Source organism: Condylostylus longicornis, unplaced genomic scaffold (genome assembly GCF_029603195.1).
Source record: "Condylostylus longicornis isolate FDR11 unplaced genomic scaffold, ASM2960319v2 ptg000010l, whole genome shotgun sequence".
Taxonomy (NCBI): Eukaryota; Metazoa; Arthropoda; class Insecta; order Diptera; family Dolichopodidae; genus Condylostylus; species Condylostylus longicornis.
In genome coordinates this window covers 5219057-5246716 of record NW_026577979.1, presented here as the reverse complement: position 1 = coordinate 5246716, position 27660 = coordinate 5219057, and the positions used below count along the sequence as shown (strand labels likewise).

Below are 27660 nucleotides of genomic sequence, written 5' to 3'. Positions count from 1 at the left end.
AAATGAATCTACAAATATTGTTACATTCGCATACGATACGGATTTGAGTACAAATTGTGCGCGGGTGTACATAATTCTTAAATACGATATATACGTTATACATAATAATCTTGGAAATGGTATATTAAAACTAAAAAGAAAAATTTAATTTAAAAAAATTTAATTAATAAAATTAATCAATTTAATTATCAATAACAATGGCTGGAAATAATAATAATAACAATAATAATAATAAAAGTAAATCACAAGATAAAAATAAAGTATCAGAAATAGACGACCAAATTTATAGACATTTTGATATCAAAAAGGTGTGCGAATATTTTAATTTTTTATAATATATTTAAAACATTTTAAAATTAATTTCTTTTTAAATAAATATTATTTAAATACATTGCCCTTAAATCAGAAATATCCCATAAATTGTATTTTTGAAATTTCTCATGTCGCTATGAAGGATTTCTCTCATGCGGTATTTTATGAGACTTATGAGACTTGGAATAATTTGGAATTATATATTATACATTTTTGAAAATTGTACTAAATCATTGGGTATAGAGTGATATACACAAAAGACAATTTTTGTAATTACCCAATCAACTACTTTTTTTGAGGGGCACTAGTGATGAATATTAGGTTTTTGAATTTAAAATAGCGCTACTCAAAAAAAAAGTAGTTCTATTGTGTAATTACAAAAATTATCTTCTGTAAATCACTATAAACTATGTAAATATACAATGACAAAACCAAATTTTAAAAAGAAAGAAATAAAAAATTGTGACGAAACCCAATAGGTTTTCATATCATTACAAAATAATACTAAAATTTAATAAGTGAAAAATATTGAGCTCATGATAGTTTCGATTTAAGCGAACGAATGTCCTTTTTAAGTATATATACGTTATGTGAATTTTTGATCGAAAAACCTTTAATAAAGATTTTTTTAATATATCAATGCTTTTCTAAATTAAAGAGTTTAACAATTCAAAATGAATAATTAAGGCAATAGTCTCAAATATTAATGATATTTGCGTTGTGAATTTTCAATTGTTTCAGCAAATTCGATCCAGATATGATCGAATTCAAGAATTCAGATTGACTTTATGATTGGTTGAATAAAGAATTTTGAAAATAAATCTGAACTTACAGAATTTAATTTGTATTTAGTTTGATTTTATTCTAATATCTATGCTGAATGATTTGCTATATTCCGTAATCATTAATTAAATTTTAAGAAAAAATTCTTAAATCCGACTTTTTCCGACATAATGTCAATTATGTCATAGTATAGACGAAATATGTGGTATGATTCACAATATGATTTCCAATTTCTATTTTAAATTAAAATTTATTTAATAAGTCTATTAAGTCTTACTAAGTGGTGATTTTAAAATAATTATTAATTGCTATTTATTGAGTGTCCTCTTGTATAAAAATAGCAGCGTTATTTGATTCAAATCATTTTATTAGATTGTTATATTTTCTCTGTTCTACGAATGAAAACACCACAATTTCTATAGAAAAAATTGAAAATATGAAATATTTTGTCATTTTTACTTCATAAACACATATTTTTTTTCATTTATAGCGTTTAGGTAAAGGTGCTTATGGAATTGTATGGAAAGCAATTGATAGAAAATCAAGTAATATTGTTGCTGTAAAGAAAATTTTTGATGCTTTTCGTAATAAAACTGATGCCCAAAGAACATTTCGTGAAATAATGTTTTTAAAAGCATTTAAAAATCATCCAAATGTTATTCAACTTTATAGTATTCATAAGTAAGTATTTCGTTTTAAAATTTATTTATTCACATTTTTATTAACACGCAAAGAAATTAGATAAAATGTGCTTATTAATTGTACCCTTAAAGTATGCAACGGTTTTTTTAGCACAATTTTATTTTAACAAAATTTTTTATTTCTATATTTTTAAATATTTGCCTCTTAGCTATTTAAGTTTTTCTGTTTAATTTTAAATAATATTGTAATTTGTAAAATTTAATTCGTACTACGGTGTGCAAAACCATTCACTATAAGTTTTTGGGAAAATGTCGTAAGAATACAAGTGTAAATGGTTTAAATTCCCGTCAACTTCAATTGAACTAAACGATGCAAAATGAAAGTGGCAAGGCTTTTTCTTTTCCTGCCAACACTTTTGGAGCCAAAGATAAATTTATTAAAAATTTTCAGTCGGCAACTATATTTGTCACGATTTCATTATCGCTAAACATGTTTGCAAAGCCAAGTACGATAATCAAAAATATTATTCCTAAAAAAATTCTAATTGCATTGTTATACATTCACATAACATACAAAATCATATATATAAGTAAATATAGTTATTATTTTTCAAATATAAAATATAAATATTTAGAAGTACTTACTTATTTAAAATATTTCAGTAATTATTTAGTAGTCAAAGTAAAAGATTCCTCACTTCAAATGAAATACTTTCTTTTACTAGAAGGGTAATAGTTTTTCTTTTAATTTTTACTTTTTAGTATTTACCAATTTTTATTCACTAGAGTCATTATTTAATTAGTGCACTGTTATAGCAGAATTTGATAAAGAATCTAAAGAATATACTTTTGTTAACCTTAAGTTGTAGGCTACATTAATTTGTAATTCTTCTTCGTCTGCTTATTCACTACTGGATGTTTGCGATTGCATTCCTAAAGCTTTCCTTGTTCTGTGCGTTGTGTACTAGTTGCCCGATTGTTAGTAGGCCAGTCTATTGCCTGATGTTTCGCAGCCACGACATTTGTTTTCGCCCAACACGCCTTTTGCCTTCTATTTTACCTTGCAGGATTAATTGCAGAATATGATATTTTTTACTTTCTACGTTTAATTCTGCTCAAAACTTCTATGTTATTAACTCTATCTACCCACGGTATTTTTAATATTCTTCGATATAGCCACATCTCAAAAGATTCCAGCCTATTCATTGTTGCAACTTTCAGTGTCCACGCTTCCATTCCATAAAGGAGTACCGACCTTTATGGAAGCATTTTACAAAGCGAACGCGACGGCTCAGATGAATATCTCGATAAGATGTTTTTATATTTCATAAAACTGCTACGGCCGTACTCGTTAATAATGTTAACACCATTCACTTTAATGCCAATATTACTGTTTTCAGTTGCTTTTATATTTGTAATTACTAAAATTGAATTCATCATCGTTTAAACTGATGATATTACTTGCGTACTTGGTGATTTGCATTCAATAATCGCATACTAATTTATTATGGATTTAAAAGAATATTAATTAAGATTGGTAATTCTTAAGCAATAATAAGTAAAAAGAATAAAATCGAATGAGAGGTTTCTATTCCTTCTATTTTTTGAGTGGTTTCGGTCCGTTGCAGCGACGGAAAGAACACTTTTAAATTTTCGATCAATAAACTTTTGTTCGAATTAAATAAAAATAAACGAAAATTATGTTAAAATTTTTAAAAACAAAAGCTTCTCTACAAATATTTTGAATTGAATATTAAAGCAATTTTCAAGAATTTTATTATAATGACTTATTCTTATTAATAATAAAGCATAGAGAATAAAAAATATTGGAAAGTAATATAAATATGTACTAATAAATCATGTTCAACATAATATTATGTTAAACGCATAAAGAATATATATATATATATATATATATATGCAAAATTTGTTTAACATCTTTTATACACGTACAAGTTATCTATTTAAGCAAGGTATCCTTTACAGACTTGGCAAGAATTATAAAGTTTTTATATAAGCATACAACAATATTTCAGTATTTATGTTTGTTTTCTTGTCAAATAATATTTTTTTTTGTTATTTAATTTATATTCATTATATAATATTTGGAAATTTTTATTGTTTCTAGAGCAACAAACAATTTGGATATCTATTTAGCTTTTGAATATATGGAAAGTGATTTACATAATGTCATTAAAGGAGGGACAATTTTAAAAGATATACATAAACGTTATGTGATGTACCAATTGTTCAATGCCATTAAATATATTCATTCAGGGAATGTTATACATAGAGACCTTAAACCTAGTAACGTTTTAATCGATAGTAAATGCAGGTACATGAAAATAGAAAATTTTTTCCTATTTGTATTTTCGATTTTGCTTTATTTGAATTGTTTGTTTTTTTTTTGTCCCCCGATTTGTATAACCAAAAAAAAACAAGATGTAAAATAGCTGATTTCGGCTTAGCAAGATCTGTATCAAATAGACCAATGGGAGAAACAAATACATCAGTTGATCCAACTGAACCGATATTAACGGATTATGTTGCAACAAGATGGTATAGAGCACCAGAAATTTTAATAGCTAGTAAAAGGTAAGTATATGGAAAACTTTAAATTTATTTATAAGAAAAAAATATTCTATAAATTTTAATTTTTATAATTTTTACTTATCAAAAATGATAATTTTTACAATTTCGCATGGAATTGAACTAGGCGTCGAAAAGTAGGCAAAATCAAATTTATGATTGAATAATATTCAAATTTGATTTATTAACACATTTCAAATAAAATTGTAAATAGCGCTTATTAGATTTATTTGTCTGTCAATCGGTTCACATTAGTTTAATATTGAAATATGCAATTTTACAAAAAAAAAGATATTTATATTTGCGAGAAATCTACTACCCTATAGAAAGAAAACTTTTACCTACTCCTCTTCCGAAATTAACAGCACATATTTTCGAAACTATTTTAGCTTTTTCAAATTTCTGTAAAAGCAAAAAATTATTTTTGTAATTATTTATCATTACTCAAATAATTAGAATCTGGACGTTATGTTAACGCCTCCGGAATATATGCAATATTTATTTGTTAAAAGGAAATGTGCTGCAATAATTTAACAAAGCAATTTAACATGTTATTTCAAAAATCTGATAATATGTACTCTTAATTGTTTTTGGCAGACCTTAAATAGAAATAGACTGGGTATAGGGTTCTATATTTCTTGCTCTTTCCTATAAGTATTCGAAGAATTTGTAATTGCGAGCAGCATTGCAACGGATTTAAAAAAAATATTTTGTTCAATTTAAGTGAATTGCCTTTCAATTCTGACGAGTGTTATAAATGACATATTCTTTCCGAATGCCCATATATATAACGCTGGAAATCCCATCTAGTTACATATAATAAAATATTACATGTGTTTTACATAAATCAGTAATAATTTTCTTCATATTTATCTGATTTTCATGTTATATGTTAATGTATATTACTATTTTTCATTTTTCTAATATTTTTTATAAGTGTTCCTTACGTTGAATGACATTTTAATTTATTATATAAAATAAAACGTTCAAAATGATATTTCAGCAAATTTATATATTTACATATTTTATCTATATATAATATTATCTATTACAACTTATAGTGTTTATGTATTCATATAAGTACACAAAATAACAAAATATAAAATATTTTTCCATAAAAAAGTTAAAATCCTTTTCAAATTAAATAAATCTGCAAAATATTATACATATATGTATATACACCTATATGCATAAGTGTGAATATAGGTACATTTATATAATGTACATATATGTGACTACATCCTTTTCATAACAAATCAAATTACAACATTATAATATTGAAATCTATATGTATATATATAATAAAATATTATGAAGTATAATATTATAATATGTTTTTACAAATGTTATATATATATATACAAGTATACAAATTAATGATAAGTATAATGTTAATGTTATAGAAAATTAATGACTTAAAAAAATATACGCACGAGAGAAACGTTAAGTCAATGAACTATTTTCGTATATAAAGTGCCTAAATTTATGTAAATGAAAAAAAAAAAATGAAAGAATTTGTGTTGTACCTATATATACATATGTATATATACTAATAATTAAGAATCTATAATATTATATTGAATTAATAGCTATGTTAATGTAAAATTATAGAAGAAAATAAATTCAATGAATATTTTTGATTCAATTTTGATGACAGAAATTGCTTACCTATATAATATTATATAATGTATTTCGTATACGAGTAGCAACATGGTATAAGTGGATTTTTTAGCACTTAAAATATTATTCATATATGAGGTGCTCAGCGCATTAGGGGCCTACCCAAAATTTTTTCAGAAAGGAGTTGCTATGTTCTTATTATTAAATACTTAGTTTACTCCTCTTTTCACTGTATTTTGACTTAAGTTTGTTTTTGCCTTTTGTCTTAAAAAATAAATATTTAACATTCAATCTCAATTTATTTGAAATGTTAGTTTTGCAAGTAGGCGGACTAAGTAGGCGCTGACCTCCTCATATTTAAAGTATCGTTCTTAAGTTTATACATGGTATTATTTTTGGTCGCCCTTGATATTTTTTAATAAAATCTATTAGAATTACATTATTAATTATCTATTAGAATTATTACAGTTATAAAGTTTTTATTTATATCACAGTTGTAGATTTTCCCTTGAAATCTACAATCTACAATCTATCTACAATGAAAAAACGGTAATATTATATGTATGTATACATATTTACGTACGTTAACCCATTGAAATTTTGATAAACCGCTGAATTTTTTTGGATCGTTCTGTTTCGTTTTGAAATAATACCATTGTTAAATTTTAAAATTAAATTTATTTTCATTGAAGAAATTGGAAAAAAAAAATTGCTTCGACAAAATATTGAAAAATTTTAGCTTAATTATAATATCATGTTCGATTATTCAAAGTCATGAACGCTAAATGAATTTAAATTTATAAAATCTTTTGTTTAAGCATTAATCTGAAAGCAGGAAATAATATAGAGTTCAATAATTAAAATTGTCAGACATATATTTTGGCAAAAACTCTATGAGTACTCATTTCGAATAATTATATGAGAAAATGAGTACTCATTTCTAATATCATATTAAGTATTAATTATACGAAGATCCTTGAATTTTTGTAAAACTACAATATGTACTTTAGAGACAGAAATTGTTATATAATTAAAATATTTACCTATAACTATCAGAAATTTTAATTAACCTGAAAATTTAGACAATATTTTTAATTTACTACTATATTCTTAATGCGAAATATCTCCATATACATAATATTGTATAACAGTTATTTAAATAATGTTTTATATACACATTAATATTTACATTATTTAATGTCGTGATTTTTTAAAATAATTACAATAATAAACTAGTTAATTTATAAATAAATACTAACAATTTTTTTTGATACATATTTTTATTTTGGTAAAAATTGGTATTTCCAAATATAATTAAAATAAAAAAACATTGCTTATATGTTTGTATATTTATATTTTTAATGAAATATTGCGGAAATTTTTTGAATTAAAGCTCTATTCATATTATTATTTTTATGCATCTGGGGTGGGTCACTTTTACGTTTTTGCAGTATTAATCCGTGAGTTGTAAATTTTGTATTTTTTTTTTGACAAAATGGCAATTTTTTTCCTATTACTATACGATATAAATCGATTTACGTTAAACTTATTTCTTAATATAGAATTAGTATGTCAAGGAGGAAAATTTTGTTAAAAAGCATTATTTTCTTCCATTACGAGTTTGAGAGGAAAGTTGGTTAGAGATATTTTTGTGGTTAATATAATCAGTTCAGTTTATTTTTAATAATATTATTTATTTGCACATATTGTAACTAAATATTTCCAATGGAAAAGTGAGAGTTTTCATTAAATAAATATTGTGCCTTGAAACAATAATTCCTATTCCAATTGCTATAGTTGGCAAAATATTGTAAAGAATTCATTTCATTTTAATATATCAGTAAAATTTATTAATGGCCCACCCATAATTTATACAATTTCTTTTTATAACAATTATTTGCACAAAAAAAAATATTTGTTTTATTAAAATGATTTTTCGTTGCATGAATTTTTTAATTTTTTTTTAGGTATACAAAAGGGATCGATATGTGGAGTTTAGGTTGTATTTTAGGTGAAATGATAAGAGGAAAACCTTTATTTCCTGGTAGTAGTACAGTTAATCAGGTATTTCCAATTCTTTATTTATAAAAATAATTTTATAAGTATATAAAACTTTTAGATTGAAAAAATTGTTGCTGCATTACCAGAAATAAATGAGAAAGATATTGAAGCGGTTGGTGCTGGGTTTGGTTCCGTATTATTAAATCAACAAATCAGTTCTGAAAAGTAATTTATTTTTTACATTTATAAGACAAATGTCTATGAAATCTATATTAAAAATTTAATTGTTCACGGAAAAACATTGTATATTATTATTGCACATGTAGATATATTTCCAATTTTGTAAGAGTATATTATACGTTCCCTGAATATACGTATGCCTTTAAAATTTTCTTATTTAAATTACTAGCTATGTGTAATAGAATTCTCCGCTCGAATTCTAAACTCGAGTTAAATTTCATTTCTCTATATTTTAGATTCTAGAATATTATGTAAATAATTAAGGCTTTAATGAAATACAAAACTTTCCCACAATTTTTCGTCCTTATGCGGTTCTTGTTTGAATATATTCCCAAAAATGTTTTTTGAAAGTTTAGCATTAATAATTAATTAATTTATAATTTATTATTTTTCTTTTTAATTACAGCAATCTTAGTATTGATGAATTATTGGCGGGTTCCTCAGAAGATGCAAAAAATTTAGTAAAATTATTATTAATGTTGAATCCAGCACAAAGGTTAACAGCCAAAGAAGCTCTTTCACATAGATATATTGAAAAGTATGTACAATTTTTTTTTTTTCTGTAATTTATTGTTTTGCAAAATTTAATGTTTCAATGGGGAAGTTTTGTTTTTTTAAAATTATTTGATATTAATAAAAATGCCACTATTGTGATCCTGGTATATCTGGCACAATTTTTCCTTATCATTACTTCTGATATACAATCCTTTAGTAATTCAGTTTGAATCGCACTATTTTGCAACAGGATTTTATAAAATGTTTTAAAATCCTATCCTATCGTAAATGTTGCTAATAATGTTATTGAAATTAATTCTATAATTTCTTTAGAATAAGCCTTTAATTTTTGAATAAGCGCTATTTAAAATTTATTATACTTTAAGCTTGTTAATTTTCTGACAGTTCAGTTTGAGTCCCATATAGCCTTTATACTTTTTATACCATTTGATTTTATTTAATAACATATATAACATTTTTTTATTTTTTTTATATACATACAATTATGTATATAGATTTAAAAATTCAATAACTGAAACTGAATTAAGTACAGATGTTTTACCACCTTTTCGTGATGATGTTCAATTAACAGTTCCAGAATATCGTTCAAAACTTTATGAAATAATGCAAATATCTGAAGTGAAAGGAAATGAGAAAAATAGTAATAATAGTGTTAAAAATACCACGAAATTGAATAGTACAGCAAAAAGAAAGTGAGTATATAAATTAATTTAATCACTTATAATTCCTTAATTTTATTTTATTGAATTGATTTTTTTAATTTTAAATGAATGAAGGACCTTAAAGTTAAGTGAATGTATTTCTATTTTAAAGTAACTAAGTTCTGCTCAATGTAGTCTTTGCATTTATACTTATGTACAACAATAGAACACGTTTGATTTTTCTATTAAGAAGTTAATTAAGCTGGCAATCTTAAAAATTAATTTTTGGCTAAATTCAGTAATATAATTAATATAATAAAATCTAAATTTTATGGAGAGCTTTCCTATATTTCATATAAAAACCCTTTCCGAATTTATGAAATATGGTTTTAAACCTCAAAAAAGCAATAACAATTTAAATATTTTAAATGATTATTGCCATATTGCTGAAAATCATTCTAAATTTAAAGGTCTACAAAAACTATTTTCCAAAAAATTATTATTTTATATTTCAAGTTCAATGTTACAAATTATTATTATTACTTTCCTAATTATAATTTTTTAATTTAAATATCATTACCATATTTCTCTATATTAAAATATAAATAAGTCTAAATAAAAAAAAATAATAATTATCACGTCATATATATCATTTATCACATCGTTTGTAACTCTTTGTGCAAGTTTTTTGAACTTCTCTTTCTAAAAAATGTCTTACATTTCAATCAAAATTATGATAAACAATTTATTTTAATTGAAAAAAAAATATTCGTTTTTATTTTCGAATCAATGAAAAATCTTATAATAGATTATCAATACCATTACCAATACCATTACCAATACTCCTCATTTATTATAATGGGTTTGATATCTTATTAAAAATAAATCTAATATTGCGTATTTACCGCGTAAAACATTACCGATATAGAAATAACAAAATAAAATTTACCTTATTTAAAAATTATCTATTTTAGAATATTCATGCGATTTTATAAACTTATTGCAAATTTGTACGAAATATAAAGGTGTGTTTCAACAAGATATTAAATATTTTGTTTGAATTTATAATTAGATATCAAAATATGATTAGTAATTTTAGGGTTTGCAAATTGTATATTAGAGGATCCTACTATGCAGGAACTTATTTACTTTTGTTTTAAATTATAGCAGCTCTTCTGCATCTCACTTAAAATGACTTAAAAATCACTTAAAATATGTAAATTTTCGAATCACTTAGTTTTATTAGCAAAAGTTTTAAAATGGTTATAGTATTATAACTGGTATTGATTAATAAATATTTGTTACTTTTCGTTTCGAAAATCTTTAATGTTAAAGTCGGGGGTGTTGAATTATAAAATTAAATTTAAGTAAATAATTAATATGCTATACATAAAATTATAGTCAAAAATTTTATAATACCAAAAATAAGAATTAAAATATAAGTATAAAATTATATTTATAAATAAATGCCTCATTTTCTGTGCTCATGCCCAGGTTTGGTATGGCGAAGGCGGAGGTTCCTTGAGTTGTAAACTGGTTTATAAAAGAGTAGGGCTAGTTCACGTGAGGGTGAGGATATGGATCATATATTATTTAAAATTTCAAGTCAGTATGTAAAAATATTTGTTTTCTGTTCAGATTCGAATTAATTTTCTTGGTTTCTTTAATAATGCAAATCCACGTTTGGGGATTTACATTTATATATCGAGAGCTAATATAGGGCAATAATAAAAAATTTTGAAATAATTGAAATCCTACTTCATTTCTTACCATTACAAATATCTGGACTGGAAATTAAAAGATTTAGACTTTGTTTACCTCGACAATAGCACTACAATTTTTTCTATTAATTGCAAAATTTTTAATAATATTAATTTTTTAATTATATAAAAAATTTATAATAATATAAAATTTATCTTATGTTGGATAGAGCGTTTTCTTCATAAACTATCGATATAAATCATAAAAGAGAATTATAATTACTATAAAATCTCTATTTAATTTATTCGATTGTTGGATGAATGTTGTAATAGAGCTTGCCTTTCCTCTTCAAAAACAATATAAAAGCGTAAAAGACCAATTTTGAATTATTATATAAAAAACATAATTATAAAAGAAAAATCATTTCTCATATTGTGTCAAAAATTCTCAACACATTTCAGAATAATGAACTTTTGTAAACACTATATTTTTCAGTTTCCATTTTTTTCTCTATTTTATGTTTACTAAAGTGTTACCAAAGGACATGAAATAATACAAATGGCATTATCCATACAATGACGTAATTGATATTTGCTTATAAAAAAATGTTTTCATTATTTCAAAAAGAAAAAATTATTAATAACTTTTGCCAAATATTTTTTTTTTTATTAGATTCATTATAAATTAAGGTTCATATAAGATTTTCTTTGTTATTATAAATAATTAAGTATTAAAGAAAAACTTTAGTAATATACAAAAGTCGTGTCTTTAAAATATTTTATATGGAATTATTTTATTTATTATTATATATGCAAGTACAATAATTGTAAATATGACAAAATATTTTATATTATTTTTATTAGAACACACAAAGAATATAAAAGATACAATAAATTTTTCACTATTGTATATAGAAAAAAAAATTGGAAAATTCCGTGAGAATATAAGTTAAAATTATGACTTACAACTGTTAGTAATAAAATAATAAATGTAGTTTTAGTTCAAGGATAAATCCGATAATAAAAAACAAAGCAAAAAAGCAAGAAAAAAATATATAGAATTCACGCAAACTAAAGATTTTCTATATAACATATTGAATGATTTTTGTCTTTTCATGTGTATGAATTCATAAATAGCAATTTAAAATTAATAAAATAATCAAAATAAGAAATATTGTACTTACATATGTAGGTACCCAGGTAGGTACCTATAGAAAGAAATTTCAAAAAAAAAGAAACATAAAACTAAATAATAAATCAAAACATGAATTAGCAATATAAAATTAAATTTGGCAACATTAATTTGACTTACCTTATCATCTTTTAAATTATGACATATTAACAGAATTAAATTGGATGGGCTGCATTTATAGGATATCCTAATTATATCTAATTAAATAATTGTCATATTTTTCTTTAAAAAAATAAAGATTTTTTCATTGTCTGTCAGTTATAATTTCCATATATCAATGAATATACTCGGTCCTGTTGAGAATGATATCGAATTATAACTTCATTATGTTATTGATCAAATTTTCCTATACCCATTGATGAATTCTTTGAGTTCCAACATTGATATTTTAATTCTTGAACTAGTTACATTCAATCATAATGTTGCCTGATGAATTAAATCCGATTTTGTAAATAATAATCTGAAAACAATAAACTGAACGCAATAACCTTCTGTTAAAAATAATACCAACGTAACCTAAATTAAAATTTTATATAATTAATTAAATACATATATAATATAAATACCGGATTTGTTGATCCACCCTATATATTAACACAAATATCATCATACGTTCAATTAATATTGTACTGAATAAAATGTTTATATTTACCATGTTCGAAGAGTTTGTTATAAATTTGCCGTTCCATTTGTAACGCTGAAAAAAAAGATGTTTGAGATATAAATAAGTATGTATATAGACGCAAGCATATATTTTTGATCAGCATTAAATTTTGAATCGATTAAGCCAAGTATATCCGCGTATTTGAAAACTTGGAAGTAGTTGGGATAGCTTAATTTTCGGTTCGAGTTTCACTTCAGATATTTATTAAACTATATAGATCAAATATTTTTGAAGAAATGGTATCAAAAAACTTTACACAAATAAATATGATAATATGGACATTTCTCTAACCACCGTTGAGACAGCACGTGTTCTTATGGTAGTTGCGCGATATACAACTACAAATCAGTTTTAAATCAATTTGAAATACTGCACAGGTTATACAGTGTTAAATTTTACCACGACTTGTATAAATGATAGGGTAATTGTACAATACAAGAAACAAAAGTTTTCGTATTCAGTAAATATGATACAACTCTTATTTGTATATTTATTCGTACGGGTATCACCAAATTGACACGATCTATTCTACCTATACTATAGTTTTATAATGAATTAAGTTTGAATTAAAAATATTATGATTTGCATGATAATATAAAACGAAAAACTTTTATTTTATAATAAACTAAAATAATAATATTATTATTGCTATACAGTCATATAAAACAAATATACGAATAAAGTGATGACAATATTTCTTGAAACTTTATTAAAATTATTAAAATTATAATTAAAAATTAGAATTAAATCTTAATTATCCTTTGATCTTTATGAAAAAAAAAAATTTCATTTAAATGCCAATGTAATTTAAAATTTATAGTGAATTCCAGATCTATGGGTGGCTCTACCTTTAAACAGTAGTAATATCTCAGAAATTATAGTAAAATTATTACTAACAGTAGTAATCTTAGAAGTTTTTTGTGACTATATGAATAACATTAAAAACATTTTCAATTTCATATTGATTTAAGTAATTAAATATTCCAGACTCTAATCCAAAGTCCTTTTATATATTTTAATCAAGAATATTAATTAAATTATGCTTCAAAAGCATATACGTATGCACACGACGTCACTTCTACTTATGGACGTCTATAAAATTGAAAATGTAGGTCAGTATAAATTATGTGACTCCTGTCTATATGTTGCCTTTCTTAACTCTTGCATTGTAAATAATTACGTTAGTAGATGTATATCCACAAGTACAATATATGGTGTTCACAGGTGCTTCTCTAAATAATTGTTACTTTCCCTATATAATTAATCATAGGCATTTTTTAACTTTATCATTTGTGAATCAATCATTGAGGAAATTAAATTATAGAGTTAGTTTATATTAACAAAAAAAATTAGGCAATATATTAAAAATATTTAATTTAATTATTTTTAAATATGCTACAAATTAAATAGTTAATTATTTTATTTCATTATTAAGTAGTATGAGTTGTCGAATAGTGTGATATTTTTATACAATGTGAGTTTATAAAAAATATTAGAGTGGTTAGTTTCAAATTGAAAATTAGTTAAAAAGCTTGTCTTTTGTCTTGTTCGTGGTTATATAATTCATTAACATATACATTATTTTTATTGAAATTGACCAATTGCATTTGGAAACATTTCATTATAATTCTAAGAATGTATTCTGTATTTTACATCTATTATACCAATTTAAAGTTGTTGTAACATACTGATTTCTTAAATGTTATAATAATAATATTTATATGAATTTTTTATAACATGACATTAATAATTTCGTGAAACTAGGACAAACCATAAAAAAATATTTTTTTTTGGCGTAAAAATGCAATAAATAAAATTGTTTTTTTCAGTGTAAATTTAGAAAATTTAACATAAAATATTGAAATTTGATTTTCGATATATTATTACTATATATATAAAAAATAAAAATTAGTTTCTGTTTTTTTATTTATTTTAGTATTTCGTGATAGTATATAAATTAGTGTATTGTAGTATTGACACAAAAAAATCTTTATTAACAAAAAAATAGTTTGAAAATAAATTAAACAATATATCGCGTAGGAATCGATTATGTATATCACTGTTTTTAGGTAGCTCGTATCATATATATAGCTATACCTAGACTTTATGGGGAATATTTAGAGATGTTTATATATTATAGTGCAACATATAATATTAAATTAGCATTATTAAATGATAAATATATAATGAATAAATTTTTCATAATTAAAATTATAATTAAAAATTTTTTTTTCAGAGATATTGCAACACCAAAATTAGAGAGTACAATGAATGTAAGTCATCAGTCTTCTAAGCAAACTTCCGTTAAAATTTCACCATCGAAATCAGATGAAAAATCAAAAAAAGAATATAATCATAATCGATTCACGGAAAAAAAATATCAACAAAATTCAATTACTACCCATCACAATATTGCCAATAATAATACTAATAATTGTAATAATCATAACAATAATAATAATAGCAATAGTAATAGCAATAATAATAATAATAATAATGTAAATAATACTTTAACTAATACTAACATAACAAATATGAATACATTGAAACAAACATCTAATACAGGGAGAAAACAATTTATTTTATATAAAGAAAAAGAAGCAGCAGCAACGATTTCCAATAAAACAAATATCCATAATAATAGCAATAGTAGTAATATTAGCAATAGTAATGGTAATATTAATTATAATAATAGTAATAATAACACTAATAATAATCATCATCATATTTCTAATACAAATAATTTATTAACGAATGAAGTTAAATTATTAAAACCATTATCAAAATTAAAACATTCAAAATTACCATTAACTTTAGCAAGTGAAAAATCAAAAATTTTGAGTAGTCCATCATCAATTGAACATTCATCAACATCAACATTAGAAAATGGTAATTCTAGATTTCGTAATGTAAATCAGTATGAGAAAAGACATTCAATTGATTGTACGTATCATGTACAGGGTATATCACCAAATGTAAGTAATTAAAGTAAAAACATCTACAAGCATTCTTAAATTAGCAAAAAAACGAATTCAGAGATGAAATATGGATTTCATATTATGACATTTTGATTTAAAGCATTTGTTGCAACAGTTCAATTAATACGAATCTAAAAAGAAATGAATGCCTGTATAAACAGCTTATTTTTAAATATAAAACATAAATTTTAAATGTTAATTTTTTCTTAATTTTAGAAACATTCAATGAATTCATCAGCAAAATGTATTAAAAATTCAACTTTTACCAATTTAAATATGTTAAATATTACAAAGAGTACATTTAATAAAACACCATACAATAATCGTTTATCTATTGATAAAGAAAAACCTGAGTTAATAGAAATTTCAAAAAATAATCAAATTTATCAGAGTTTTAAGAAGACACCTGAATTAGATCATTTAATAAATACAAGAAATAGTAATAGTGATATTTCAACAACACTTAATACTATCACCAATGATTCAATGGACAATAATAATTATTATGAAAAAAGACTGAAACTTTTAGAAGAAAAAATTCAAAAACAAAAACTAGATATAAAAGCATTATTTAATGAGAAAGATAAATGTAGTAGAATTCCAAAGCAAAATATTGATTTAAATGATTATAAAATAAATGATAATATTTATATTAATAATAATAATGCAAGATCATCAACAAATAATAATGGAAATAGAAAAATATCATCATCATCGTCATATAGTATATTGGAAAATAATAGTAGTGATAATAGAAGTTTACGTAGTAAATTCACTATTCCACAAGAAAAAAATTATAGTAAACGTAATAATCACATTATTGGTCATAGAAGTGGACAAATTCCAATTAAATATGATTTTGGTCATCCAGATGGTAATCACATGATTCTTTTAAAAGAAAAAGAATATTTACCTGAAAATAATAACAATATTAATTTACGAAAAGCTTAACGAATGATTTCATAAATTTTTGTTTTTTTGTTTTTTTGAATAAACTTTATATGTATTTGTAATTCATGAAAATTAATAATATATTTTGTAATGCAGTCAATGCAGTAGGTATATTTATAAATGCATAAATTACAAATGTATTCTTTGCGATAAATATCACAACTAAATTATGCAATATAACAATAATTGTATATATATTAAATATGTAATTGTAATTTGTTCACAGTTTGGAATTTGTAATTTCTACTTTCTTTAATTAAACGGAATTTTTGGTTATAAATATTTTTTTTTAATATTATTTTATTATACGGGACTCTATTATGGAAAACTATGTGTTATATTTCTTATACACCTCTTCATTTATATCAGTTACATGAATTTTTTATATTTAATATGTAAATTTTAAGTTACTTGAAATAAATAAAAAAATTTTTTGAATTTAATATTTCAATTATAAATGCATACATATATGTTTATTGGTATGATACAATTCTAGGTTCTTGTTTATCGATAGAATTCTGGGTACGAATAAATTCTAGGTTCTTCTATATTAACTATACATTAACTTATATTGCATAAGTTTTTCCCCAAATTTTAATCATACTTATCATACATAATTCTAGCATAGATATACAAGATATTAATCAAACTTAATTTATTATCATCTTCATTTTTAAACGCAGAACTTCTGTAAAGATACTAGAGGTTCTCAAATGTTAAGTAAATTCAGTTTGTTAATAAAAACCTGTACATTCGATTTGATAACTACATATTTACTATGACTACATACATACATACGCATATACCTATTTCCTCAACAGTTACAATATAAGTAACTGTTTTAATTACATTATGCTCATAGCCAAATACATGCAAATATATGTATGAATGATTGATTGATTATACTTGTCATAAAGTAAGTACCTCCTTTTTGACCATAATCCATTATACGCTTATTAATATCGCTTTTGTCTATCCATACGTTAATATACTTCCAGATAAAACTCTAGATCGTATCAAAGTAGAATATACTGTAATTCAAATGACAAATTCCGGATTTTACAATAATATTAGAACCGTATAATTTTTCGCCGGTAAAATTCGCTTTGGTTTTTGTGACACTTCGTAGGATCCCTGTTTGACATATTATTATGTTTACAGCTGTTGACATTTTGACATTTTATTTCTTTTTCGATTATATACCATAAGCAAAACACGTTTTTATTTACGAAAACGAAAATATTTTATTAAAAATGGAATTAAGTAAAGATGATGATATTAAGGTTGATGAGTTTTTACCCTCAAAAGATTGTAAAAAAATTTTAAAGCGTGGTGCACCTGAAGAAATGAATGTCGATGAAATTTCTGGAATCGAAGGTACTAAAAAATCTGGTGTTTCTGATACTAAGCGTAGAAAAACAAGTGAAACAAGAAAAATTTCTATACCACCCCATAGGTAAGTAAATCTGATTATTTTTATAATATTTATATTGAAGAATTTATCAAAAATTTTATTAATTTCTAGATATTCTTCACTAAGAGAACATTGGATGAAAATTTTCACCCCTATCGTAGAGCATATGAAATTGCAGATTAGGGTAAATACAAAATCACGTAACGTTGAAATCCGTATAAGCCCAGAGACACCTGATATATCAAATTTACAAAAAGCCGCAGATTTTGTTAAAGCTTTTCTTTGTGGTTTTGAAGTTGAAGATGCATTAGCTTTATTACGTTTAGATGATCTATTTATTGAATCATTTGAAATAAAGGATGTAAAAACTTTGAGAGGGGATCATAATAGTAGGGCAATAGGTCGTTTGGCTGGTAAAGGAGGACGGACAAAGTTTACAATTGAAAACGTCACAAAGACCCGTATTGTACTAGCAGATAGTAAAATACATATATTGGGAAGTTATCAAAATATACAATTAGCACGTAGAGCGATATGTAATTTAATTCTGGGATCTCCTCCTAGTAAAGTTTATGGTAATTTACGTTCAGTTGCAAGTCGCATTTCAGAAAGATTTTAAAAAATAAAGAGATTTTCATACATAAATTTCTTCTTGTTATTTAAAAAAAGACAAACTTTAATATTTTAAATATGGTTGGAGTGTATTTTAGTATAGACAGACAAATTTACAATAAATAGAATAATGATACAATAAATATAATATATGTATGGTATTTAAATGCTCTAAAAATACATAATCAAAATTAGTTATTTATAACTTTGTAAAAACTAACAAAACCGTCATGAACAATGTGATTCCAGATAAAATCATTATTGCCATTATTTTTCTATTTTTCCTTTGGTACATTTCAGCTTTCTGTAATTGTTTAAGTCCGGCAAAGACTCTTACTTGTGTTTGCTCTACATTATAGTCAATTCTATCTAAAACCGTTCCTTGTTCTTGGACCATGTGTGATAGATCCTTAAATATGTCATTTAAATCAACAATCGATTTAACTATTTTGTTGACTTCCATTTCTCTGTGCTCAGCTAATTTTGTATTCTCTTCTTCAAAAAGTAATAGCTGTTGCTGTGTCATTTTTGCAGACACTGGTTTTTGGAATTGATCATCCAAGTTTTCTTCATCGTAATAATTTTCTGCATTATTAGATTTAGGTTGCAGAAAATTATCAAAAGTTTCAACATTATTTTGTTTTTCGTCTGTTTCATTCAAGTCAATTGTTGTAAAATCTGTAGGTTCAAAAAATTTTTTAGATCTCTCTTCTCGTGAGTTTAATTGATTTAAGTATTGGTTCTGCCCATTCCTATATTTTATCGTCAAATCTTGTAAGGATAACAAGAGATAAGTTACAACATTTTGTGTAAGCTGTTGTTCTGTTTTATTTCCACATCCCAAGCTTGATCTTATACACTGAATGTGACGATGTGTTGATGCTATTAGCTTAGAAATTTCTTGGCTTAGATCATCTATATCTTCTTCTTCATTGGTTTCATCAAATGTATTTGGTCTTAATAGATGTCTTACATGAAGTGAACCTAACACATCTAACTTCGGTTTGATTCTAAAATTTATGAAATTTTTCAGATATTAAATTTTATTTTAAATTACTACCTATTATGCAAATATTTTAAAAAAAAATTTAATTTTACTAACTTAGACATTGTATATTGAGCTTCTTCAAGTTTGTCTAACCATACTGGTGGCGAAACACAATCGTCTTGTAATTCTAAGCCTTCTTCGGCATCATGTATAGACCTTTTTAATAGTTTTTCAGAATCTGCACTTCCCTATTAGGATATTGTTTTTTAAAATGAAAAAAAATTGGACTTAGAAAAGACTTACTCTATCATCATTGTACAAATGTCTATTTTTTATAGCGTTATTACGCATTATTACAAAAACTTCGGTTAAATTTCTCGAAGTCATCTTCAGACTTTTGAACTTTATAGATATTTTAAAATCCCAATTTTCATAAATTTAAAAATATTTTTAAATTAAAATTCATTGCAAATGCCAAATAGATAACAAGATTGATTTATAAAAACAATTTCGAGCATATTTGGCATTTATGCAATTTCCAATCAAAATGTTTATGACGTTTAACAAAATTGTTTAGTACAATTTCGTTTTATTCCCAGGTAGAAATATGTTTGTAGAGTTTCATTGAAGAACATAATAATTTAAATTCAAACCGTTTATAAAATCCAACCTTGAAACTTTCATGCGAACAACTATATTTAACAAAAAATAATTTTAATAATTTTTGAACCAATAGTTTAAAGTTCATTAGAAAATTCAATTTAACAGAGAACAGTTCGGAGAACGTAAAACATTTTAAGTTGGTACAGTAAATTTTGCAATAGTTTCCGAATTCTTCATCTCTCTCAATTAATATTCTTAAATTGTCTTAACTTATTAGTAACGCTTTCGTTAGAAAAGTCAAAGTTTTATATCAAGTATTAACATAGTAGAAGAGACAGTATTTGATTCTAATATAGATTAGATTAGACGAAATACAAACAATTGAAGTATAATTTAAGATTTTTATGAAAACTTACACTTTTTAACTTGCGTCATTTTGTTCTGTACTGTCAATCATGTATGTGTGTAGGTATATACATTTTACAAATGTACTTTAATGCACTTTAGTACTTTTGTCAACCCAGCTGTATTTGACGTTTAATAATTTATTTGTATGATTAGAGATGTTGAACTAAGAACAAATTCTGAGTAATCTATTATAGCAACGGCAAGATAAAAGAGAGATTACTGGATTTAACGCAGTTATTCTTTTTAAGTTCTAGTTAAAATTATATACAATTTAAAATCATTCGAGAGTTTCAAACCAACAGTCGAGGTTAATTTTTCAATTTTTGAAAACTCATAAGATTTTAATTAACTTTTAGGAACATAGAAAAATCAATAATACAATTAATTTAATCAAATAAATTTACAAATTTTATAGACATGAAAGGTGGAGAAATACTCATAATAGGACTGATATATGTAGCTGTAGTATCAGCTCATCATCCTTTGTCCCAAGATTTTATAGATATTGTTAATGAAAAGGCAACAACATGGCAGGCGGGTCAAAATTTTCATCCCAATACATCAGTTGAATTCCTCAGAGGTTTAATGGGAGTACATCCAGACTCAGATAAATTTCTACTTCCAGTTGATAATACTATTATGCTTAGAGATGGAGAAATTCCGGAAGATTTTGATGCAAGAAAAGCTTGGCCTGATTGTCCCACAATAAAAGAAATAAGGGATCAAGGCTCTTGCGGATCATGCTGGGCATTTGGAGCGGTTGAAGCTATGTCTGATCGGGTAAGTTTTTAAAAGTTATCAATCAATAAATGTACATAGTTCTGTTTTCTAAATAAAGGTTAAAATCTATTTTATATATTGTCTTAGAGGAATAACCTCTAATAAATTATTCTGAAAATTTTTACAAACAATATCAATTTGTTTTTCAAATATTTCTTTAGATGAATATGTAGTTAAAGAAAATAATAATATGATAACCTTTTTCTATTTTCACACTTATGTGCTATGTTAGTACCTACATTCATACTTATATTGATAACTTACATTTTGCTTGTTTTGATTATTGTATGTACATATGTATGTATGTAGCTGTATTAACAAATTCCTAAAAAAACTGATATTTGGATCAATATTAAAATTATGGTTAAGACCATATTTTTTTCATGTGTTGTCGGTTCGAATTAAAACCTAAAGGTTTTTGTTCTCATAAGATACGTAAATACTTTGTATTTACAATTTATGACTCGGTTTGTTAAATTGCGATAAATTATGATTTGATACCAAAGGTTTGCTCTTAATGTAGTCTCGAACTACTAATAACAAATAATAGTTCTACAATAAAATTGCGTATTTACTGTAAGTAAATGCGACATAAACCATACATTTTGATTAACAAAGGAATTAACAAAAACAAACAAAACAAAATTATTGGCTGCATTTATAAATAAATAAAAATATCTGAACAAATATAAATGAAAAAAAAAAGTATGATTCGATTATAATGATTCATGATTCTCAGTCTTTGTTAGACTTAGTATTTAATTTAAAAATCGTTCGTTTCTAAACAATGATTTTATACTTTTGAATTTAGATGATTCAAAACACTTTTTTAAATAAGTTAGGAGTTGCGTTTTATTTACTTTTGTTTCGTTGACCCAAATATATACATATGTACATAACTTTTATTGACCACTTACACTTTGTTTTTCTTTTTAACAATTTTATGTTTTGGATACCAGGTCTGCATTCACTCAAATGCGTCTGTTCATTTCCGCTTTTCAGCAGATGATTTAGTTTCCTGTTGTCATCTTTGTGGTTTCGGTTGTAATGGCGGTTTTCCAGGATCTGCTTGGTCTTATTGGGTTAGGAAAGGTATAGTTTCTGGAGGAACTTATGGATCAAATCAAGGTTGTAGACCTTATGAAATTCCACCATGCGAACATCATAGCACCGGAAATCGTCCATCGTGTGACGGGGAACATGGATCTACTCCAAAATGTGTACATCAATGTCAGCCGTCTTATAAAACTGAATACAGTGCTGACAAACGTTTCGGTAAGAAATCATATTCTGTTGAAAGGAACGCCGCATCTATACAAAGAGAAATCATGACCAATGGTCCAGTTGAAGGCGCTTTTACAGTCTTTGAAGATCTTCTCAGCTACAAAAGCGGTATTAAAAAAAATTGTTTTTAATATTTTTAAGTATTTCATGAAATATATAATTTTTAGGTGTATATCAACATGTTTATGGAAAAGCTCTTGGAGGACATGCAATTCGAATTTTAGGTTGGGGTGTTGAAAAGGATGTACCATATTGGTTAATTGCAAACTCTTGGAATAATGATTGGGGTGATAATGGTTACTTCAAAATTTTACGTGGCAAAGATCATTGTGGCATTGAAAGTCAAATATCAGCCGGCTTACCAAAACTATCTTAAAAAAATGGTCATATGCATTCCAGCTTATTTTAAATACATAATATAAAACCTTCCGTTTCTTTTTTTTCATCACATTTTTTTGTGGTAAATAGTTTAGAGAAGAATGAAATTATATGTTATAAGATCGATAATGAATAAAAATTTTAATATACCTTCAAATAACATTAATGTAATTTATTTTGAATGATTACAACTTTTAGCTTCTGTTCTATGATCAATTTCTCCTCTAAAAATAAAAAAAAAGAAACTAGTTAAATAAAATTTAAAAAAATTAAGTATTTTTTCTATGTGTAAAAACATCAAAATATGTAATTGCTAATTTTCCTTTTTACGGTAGGCTAGTCACCTACCTAGCTAACTCTCTATGACTATAGAAACTAGTGCATGATAGATATCATGCACTAGCCCTATACTCCTCCTAGGAGTGAAGAAGGAAAAAAAAAAAAATTTTCCTTTTAAATTGCTTAGGATTTAAATTTTCAATTTTTATGTATTCTTGCAGAAATAACTTGACTAAAAAAATTTAAGAAACAACTTATCGATTGAATTAGTTCTTCAAATTTTAAAAAGGGAGTTTGAATAAAATGTAAAACGAATATTCGATGATAAAAATAATGATTTATGTTTAAGAATTTTTCATTTTCAAATTTCTCAGAAATGCTTGTTCGCATTTTATAGTTTTACATTATACTGTTTATTTTGATTTATTTATTTCTTAAATCTCAAGTGAACAAAAGCTCGTACAGAGTATAATTTTAAAATTTTTTGGATGCAATTTGCAATATTTAATTGATCTTAAATAGTTATAATTATATTTTTAAATTTTCTGTTAATAGAAAAAGCAAAAAGTTTAGCATGCTAAATATATCATTTATTCTAAGGATAATTAAGAACTTTTCAATTGAAAACATATTGTATTGATCTGATCTAAAATTAAAACAAATAAAATGTTAAGAAAGTTACATGAAATTACGTAATTATCAGCCATGCATTTACTTGTCTTAATAACAACATACATAAACATTTTTACGATTTAGAAACCTAGTATCCAAAAATAAATTATTACTAGAAAATCACAATAAGTAAGAGCACTTGATCCAATTACCTATAATATATAGTCGCCATATAATATTGTACATGTACATAGGTAATTTTTTTTATATTGGAAATAGTTACTTCCGTTACAATTAAAGAAGCTTTGTGGTTTATTTTAGTATACAAATAATACAAACCACAAAAATATTTTTCTTAAAAAATGGCAAAAAATAAATCAAAAACTATAAAATATGCTATTGTACATTGTGTTATATTCAAAGGTGTATTATATTGCCATGATGTATAAAGTAAATCCCCTTGTGATGTTTGCTTATCTACATATTCATATTCCGTCATAACAAAATTTCCAATTAAGATTTTTTTCAGATCCCATATAAAGATTTTTTAGTGAATTATTTATACTGATAAAAGATTCTATAAGCGCAAGAAAAAATATTTTTTAATAAGAAATTGTATGTTTTACTTTAAAAATGATAACCTTATGCCAAATTATAATTGAAAAAAATATAAAAATATAAAATTCTGTAAGATTATAAGATGTTTTGCCATATTTGAAGTAAAGAGAATGTTATAATTATAACTATAGTATTTGGAAATATTAAAAATACAAAGTTTTTTTTATTACCAGACTAATTGCTTAGACCAGAACAATCATCATTTAGACGCACAAAATGCTGTTATCAGATTGCCAAGCATAAAAGTTAGTAAGGCTTTGCAACTAACAAAAATAAATGTTATTTTATATGCACCCACATATATATTCATATATGTAAATAAGAATGATAATACAAAAATCTGGTGTTAATGAATTTTTTAGCAATTCGGAATCCGCGTTAATTATTTATGTTTTAAAATGCGCACCAGTAATAAGTTTTTATAATAATATTATAAACGAAGCTTCAATTTCAAGTCGACTTTGTATTTTTTTCAATTTTGTTTTCAACAATACTTTTATAAAATTTTTTTGCATTATTTAAAGTAAAGAATCTTTGATTTGAAAGTGACCGAAAGCGATTCAGTCGTAATTTGCCAAATTTGAAGTTCAGTTGTATTTTTTCATTGTTTAAAACAAAAAAAAAATAATAATTTTAAAATGTTTTTAGTTAAATATAATATTTTTATACTATTGCTCTTAGTATTAATAGTAATGGGAGGTAATCTATATTACATACATATACTATATACATATGTATGTATATAATATTTGTAATATATAAGTAGATTAATTTATAATCTAAGTCTAACCAAACATTTACATACATACATAATTATTTAGCAAATGTACATTTACATATAAATATTGTTTTTTATTTTCTTACATATTTTAGAGGATTGTCCAAAAATTAAGACTCGCAAAAAATGGGGTGGTTTACCTACTCTTAGTGTTGAATATCAGATAATTCCAGTTAAATTTGTTATTATTCATCATACTGTTACTTCAACATGTACAAGTTATTCACAATGCGCTGAAATTGTACAAAATATTCAAGATTATCATATGAAAAAATTGGGTTGGAGTGATATTGGTTATAAGTAAGTTTACATACATACATGTGTGTAAATATAATTATATGTACTACATAAATAGGGTATTAATTATTCCCATATGTGAAGGTAACATTTATAATGTTAATATTTGTGTATTGTGCCTATTATATGGGTGCAACCATTGCTTAAATTTTTCAAGGGAAGATCAATTAAATGAATAATAATAATAAACGATTACGCGGGACCATTAGCTACTTAAAAAAATAAATATCATGAAAAAATAATATCATCCTTCATTTTAAAACTAAATATAAATTTTTTTTCCATAACGTAGTGTAAACGAAATTGTACATGATGGTGTTTTAATTTTTATTGGCTTGTTAAACTACAAGTAACTCTATTAATTTGTAAAAATATTATTAAAACCAGTTTTGGTTTAAAGTTCATGTTATTTTTTTATGATATAAAAATTATGTTTTGCTTTTAAATAAATTCTATAAAAATAATATTTTTCATTTATACATTTTTTTTTATTCTATGGTTAAAATTGTAGTTTCTTGATTGGAAATGATGGAAATATATATGAAGGTGTAGGTTGGCATAAAATTGGAGCACATACATACGGATATAATAGTAAATCAATTGGAATTGCATTTATTGGTAATTTTGATAGTAAGTATAATATTACAGTTTCATAAATATATATTTTACATAATACATGTATAAATTTAATTCATTAATTTTAATATAATTAATTTTAATTTTTTAGATGCTCTACCAACAACAGCTGCTTTAGATGCTGCAAAAAAACTATTAGAATGTGGTGTTGAAAAAGGTGAACTAAGTAGAAGATATAAATTATTTGGTGGAAGACAAGTAAGTTCTACTGTTAGTCCCGGTTTAGAATTATATAATGAAATACAAGATTGGGATCATTGGAGTGAACCAGAAAAAAATTAAAATTTATTAAAAAATTTTATATTTTATATTATATTTGTATTACTACTCGTATATATTATTATTGTACATGTATTATAGTTAATATGCACTAATGAAAATAAGTAAAAGAGATTATTATTTAAATATTAATTAATTAATTAAACTCCATATTATTTAAAAATTGAATTTGATTATATAAAATAAATAATTTATGATATACCAATATAATTTTCTAGTAAATTTTTCATTATTATTGCCGAGAAATAAAAAATTGGATAGAGTCAGCCTTAGACTGATTGTGGATAGAAGAATAGGTTTTTGATGGTCGAATTTATAAAGTTTATTTTTAGAAATTATCTATAGCTATTATGAATATAGTTTTTGTATAAAACCTGCAAAATATTAATGTCTTAACCTTCTGTTATTAAATGTGACTATTGAGTAATTTTATGTTTACTTTAACTTTTAATTTTTTTATATTGTGAATATTTTTTTTTAAGTTCCTATGTAATGGTATATTGTATAAAAGTTACACTCTAAACGATTCATTAATGAATAGACGTAGGTATATACATACCTCTAAATGATATAGTAGAATCCAAATTTAATGAATGAGCAAAATTATAAATAAAATAATTTTCAATTAATTTCATTTTTTTTAACATTTATTATTTTAAATATTATACATTAAAGGTATATATGTTGATTATTTGAAAAATTAAATTAAAAAATTCTTATAATAACCATTTTAAATTAAATGATTTTACACTAAAATTAACCTTTTAACAACACATATAGGTAAAATTAATTTTCTTCTTGGTGCTTTTCTGATATGTTCTAATTTATCTTATCTGTTCCCATATATTATTAATGTATATAAAAGA

General features: G+C 24.1%; 5 protein-coding genes across 5 annotated transcripts; 4 read left to right on the top strand and 1 right to left on the bottom strand.

Annotated features, from left to right (window-relative positions):
* Window positions 1–239: 239 nt before the first annotated feature.
* LOC129618866 (extracellular signal-regulated kinase 2) lies at window positions 240–17912 on the top strand (the record flags this gene model as incomplete). The annotated part of the gene is made up of 14 exons (XM_055533890.1): window positions 240–308; window positions 1586–1776; window positions 3865–4071; window positions 4179–4331; window positions 7913–8009; window positions 8065–8171; window positions 8593–8724; window positions 9197–9394; window positions 15136–15335; window positions 15465–15572; window positions 15783–15874; window positions 16172–16482; window positions 16603–16751; window positions 17827–17912. Coding segments are annotated over 14 exons (2100 nt in total), but the record flags the coding sequence as incomplete, so codon positions are not given.
* Window positions 17913–18033: 121 nt separating this feature from the next.
* LOC129618661 (RNA-binding protein pno1) lies at window positions 18034–18978 on the top strand. The gene is made up of 2 exons (XM_055533551.1): window positions 18034–18284; window positions 18354–18978. The coding sequence occupies exons 1-2, from the start codon at window positions 18082–18084 to the stop codon at window positions 18859–18861; spliced, it is 711 nt and encodes a 236-aa protein (XP_055389526.1). The 5' UTR covers window positions 18034–18081; the 3' UTR covers window positions 18862–18978.
* On the bottom strand, window positions 18924–20359 carry LOC129618659 (syntaxin-16). Its single transcript, XM_055533548.1, has 3 exons — window positions 20146–20359; window positions 19957–20090; window positions 18924–19864 (listed from the first exon to the last, which is right to left on the bottom strand). Exons 1-3 carry the CDS (start codon window positions 20227–20229, stop codon window positions 19054–19056), a joined length of 1029 nt encoding a protein of 342 aa, XP_055389523.1. The 5' UTR covers window positions 20230–20359; the 3' UTR covers window positions 18924–19053.
* A 641-nt stretch (window positions 20360–21000) lies between these two features.
* Window positions 21001–23455, top strand: LOC129618660 (cathepsin B). The gene is made up of 4 exons (XM_055533549.1): window positions 21001–21160; window positions 21269–21633; window positions 22593–23025; window positions 23085–23455. The coding sequence occupies exons 2-4, from the start codon at window positions 21271–21273 to the stop codon at window positions 23291–23293; spliced, it is 1005 nt and encodes a 334-aa protein (XP_055389524.1). The 5' UTR covers window positions 21001–21160; window positions 21269–21270; the 3' UTR covers window positions 23294–23455.
* Window positions 23456–25359: 1904 nt separating this feature from the next.
* LOC129618764 (peptidoglycan-recognition protein SA-like) lies at window positions 25360–26836 on the top strand. The gene is made up of 4 exons (XM_055533735.1): window positions 25360–25503; window positions 25678–25882; window positions 26391–26509; window positions 26607–26836. Exons 1-4 carry the CDS (start codon window positions 25443–25445, stop codon window positions 26795–26797), a joined length of 576 nt encoding a protein of 191 aa, XP_055389710.1. The 5' UTR covers window positions 25360–25442; the 3' UTR covers window positions 26798–26836.
* Window positions 26837–27660: the final 824 nt, after the last annotated feature.

What these genes read in the sequence shown, in the direction of transcription:
- LOC129618659 (XM_055533548.1), bottom strand. Translation starts at nt 20,229, where the DNA reads ATGACTTCGAGAAATTTAACCGAAGTTTTTGTAATAATGCGTAATAAC. An exon ending in ATTTGTACAATGATGATAGA is followed by an intron (nt 20,091 to 20,145) that starts GTAAGTCTTTTC and finishes ATATCCTAATAG; the next exon opens with GGAAGTGCAGATTCTGAAAA. An exon ending in GCTCAATATACAATGTCTAA is followed by an intron (nt 19,865 to 19,956) that starts GTTAGTAAAATT and finishes CATAAATTTTAG; the next exon opens with AATCAAACCGAAGTTAGATG.
- LOC129618660 (XM_055533549.1), top strand. Translation starts at nt 21,271, where the DNA reads ATGAAAGGTGGAGAAATACTCATAATAGGACTGATATATGTAGCTGTA. An exon ending in TTGAAGCTATGTCTGATCGG is followed by an intron (nt 21,634 to 22,592) that starts GTAAGTTTTTAA and finishes TTTGGATACCAG; the next exon opens with GTCTGCATTCACTCAAATGC. An exon ending in TCTTCTCAGCTACAAAAGCG is followed by an intron (nt 23,026 to 23,084) that starts GTATTAAAAAAA and finishes TATAATTTTTAG; the next exon opens with GTGTATATCAACATGTTTAT.
- LOC129618661 (XM_055533551.1), top strand. Translation starts at nt 18,082, where the DNA reads ATGGAATTAAGTAAAGATGATGATATTAAGGTTGATGAGTTTTTACCC. An exon ending in ATTTCTATACCACCCCATAG is followed by an intron (nt 18,285 to 18,353) that starts GTAAGTAAATCT and finishes ATTAATTTCTAG; the next exon opens with ATATTCTTCACTAAGAGAAC.
- LOC129618764 (XM_055533735.1), top strand. Translation starts at nt 25,443, where the DNA reads ATGTTTTTAGTTAAATATAATATTTTTATACTATTGCTCTTAGTATTA. An exon ending in AGTATTAATAGTAATGGGAG is followed by an intron (nt 25,504 to 25,677) that starts GTAATCTATATT and finishes TACATATTTTAG; the next exon opens with AGGATTGTCCAAAAATTAAG. An exon ending in ATTTATTGGTAATTTTGATA is followed by an intron (nt 26,510 to 26,606) that starts GTAAGTATAATA and finishes TTAATTTTTTAG; the next exon opens with ATGCTCTACCAACAACAGCT.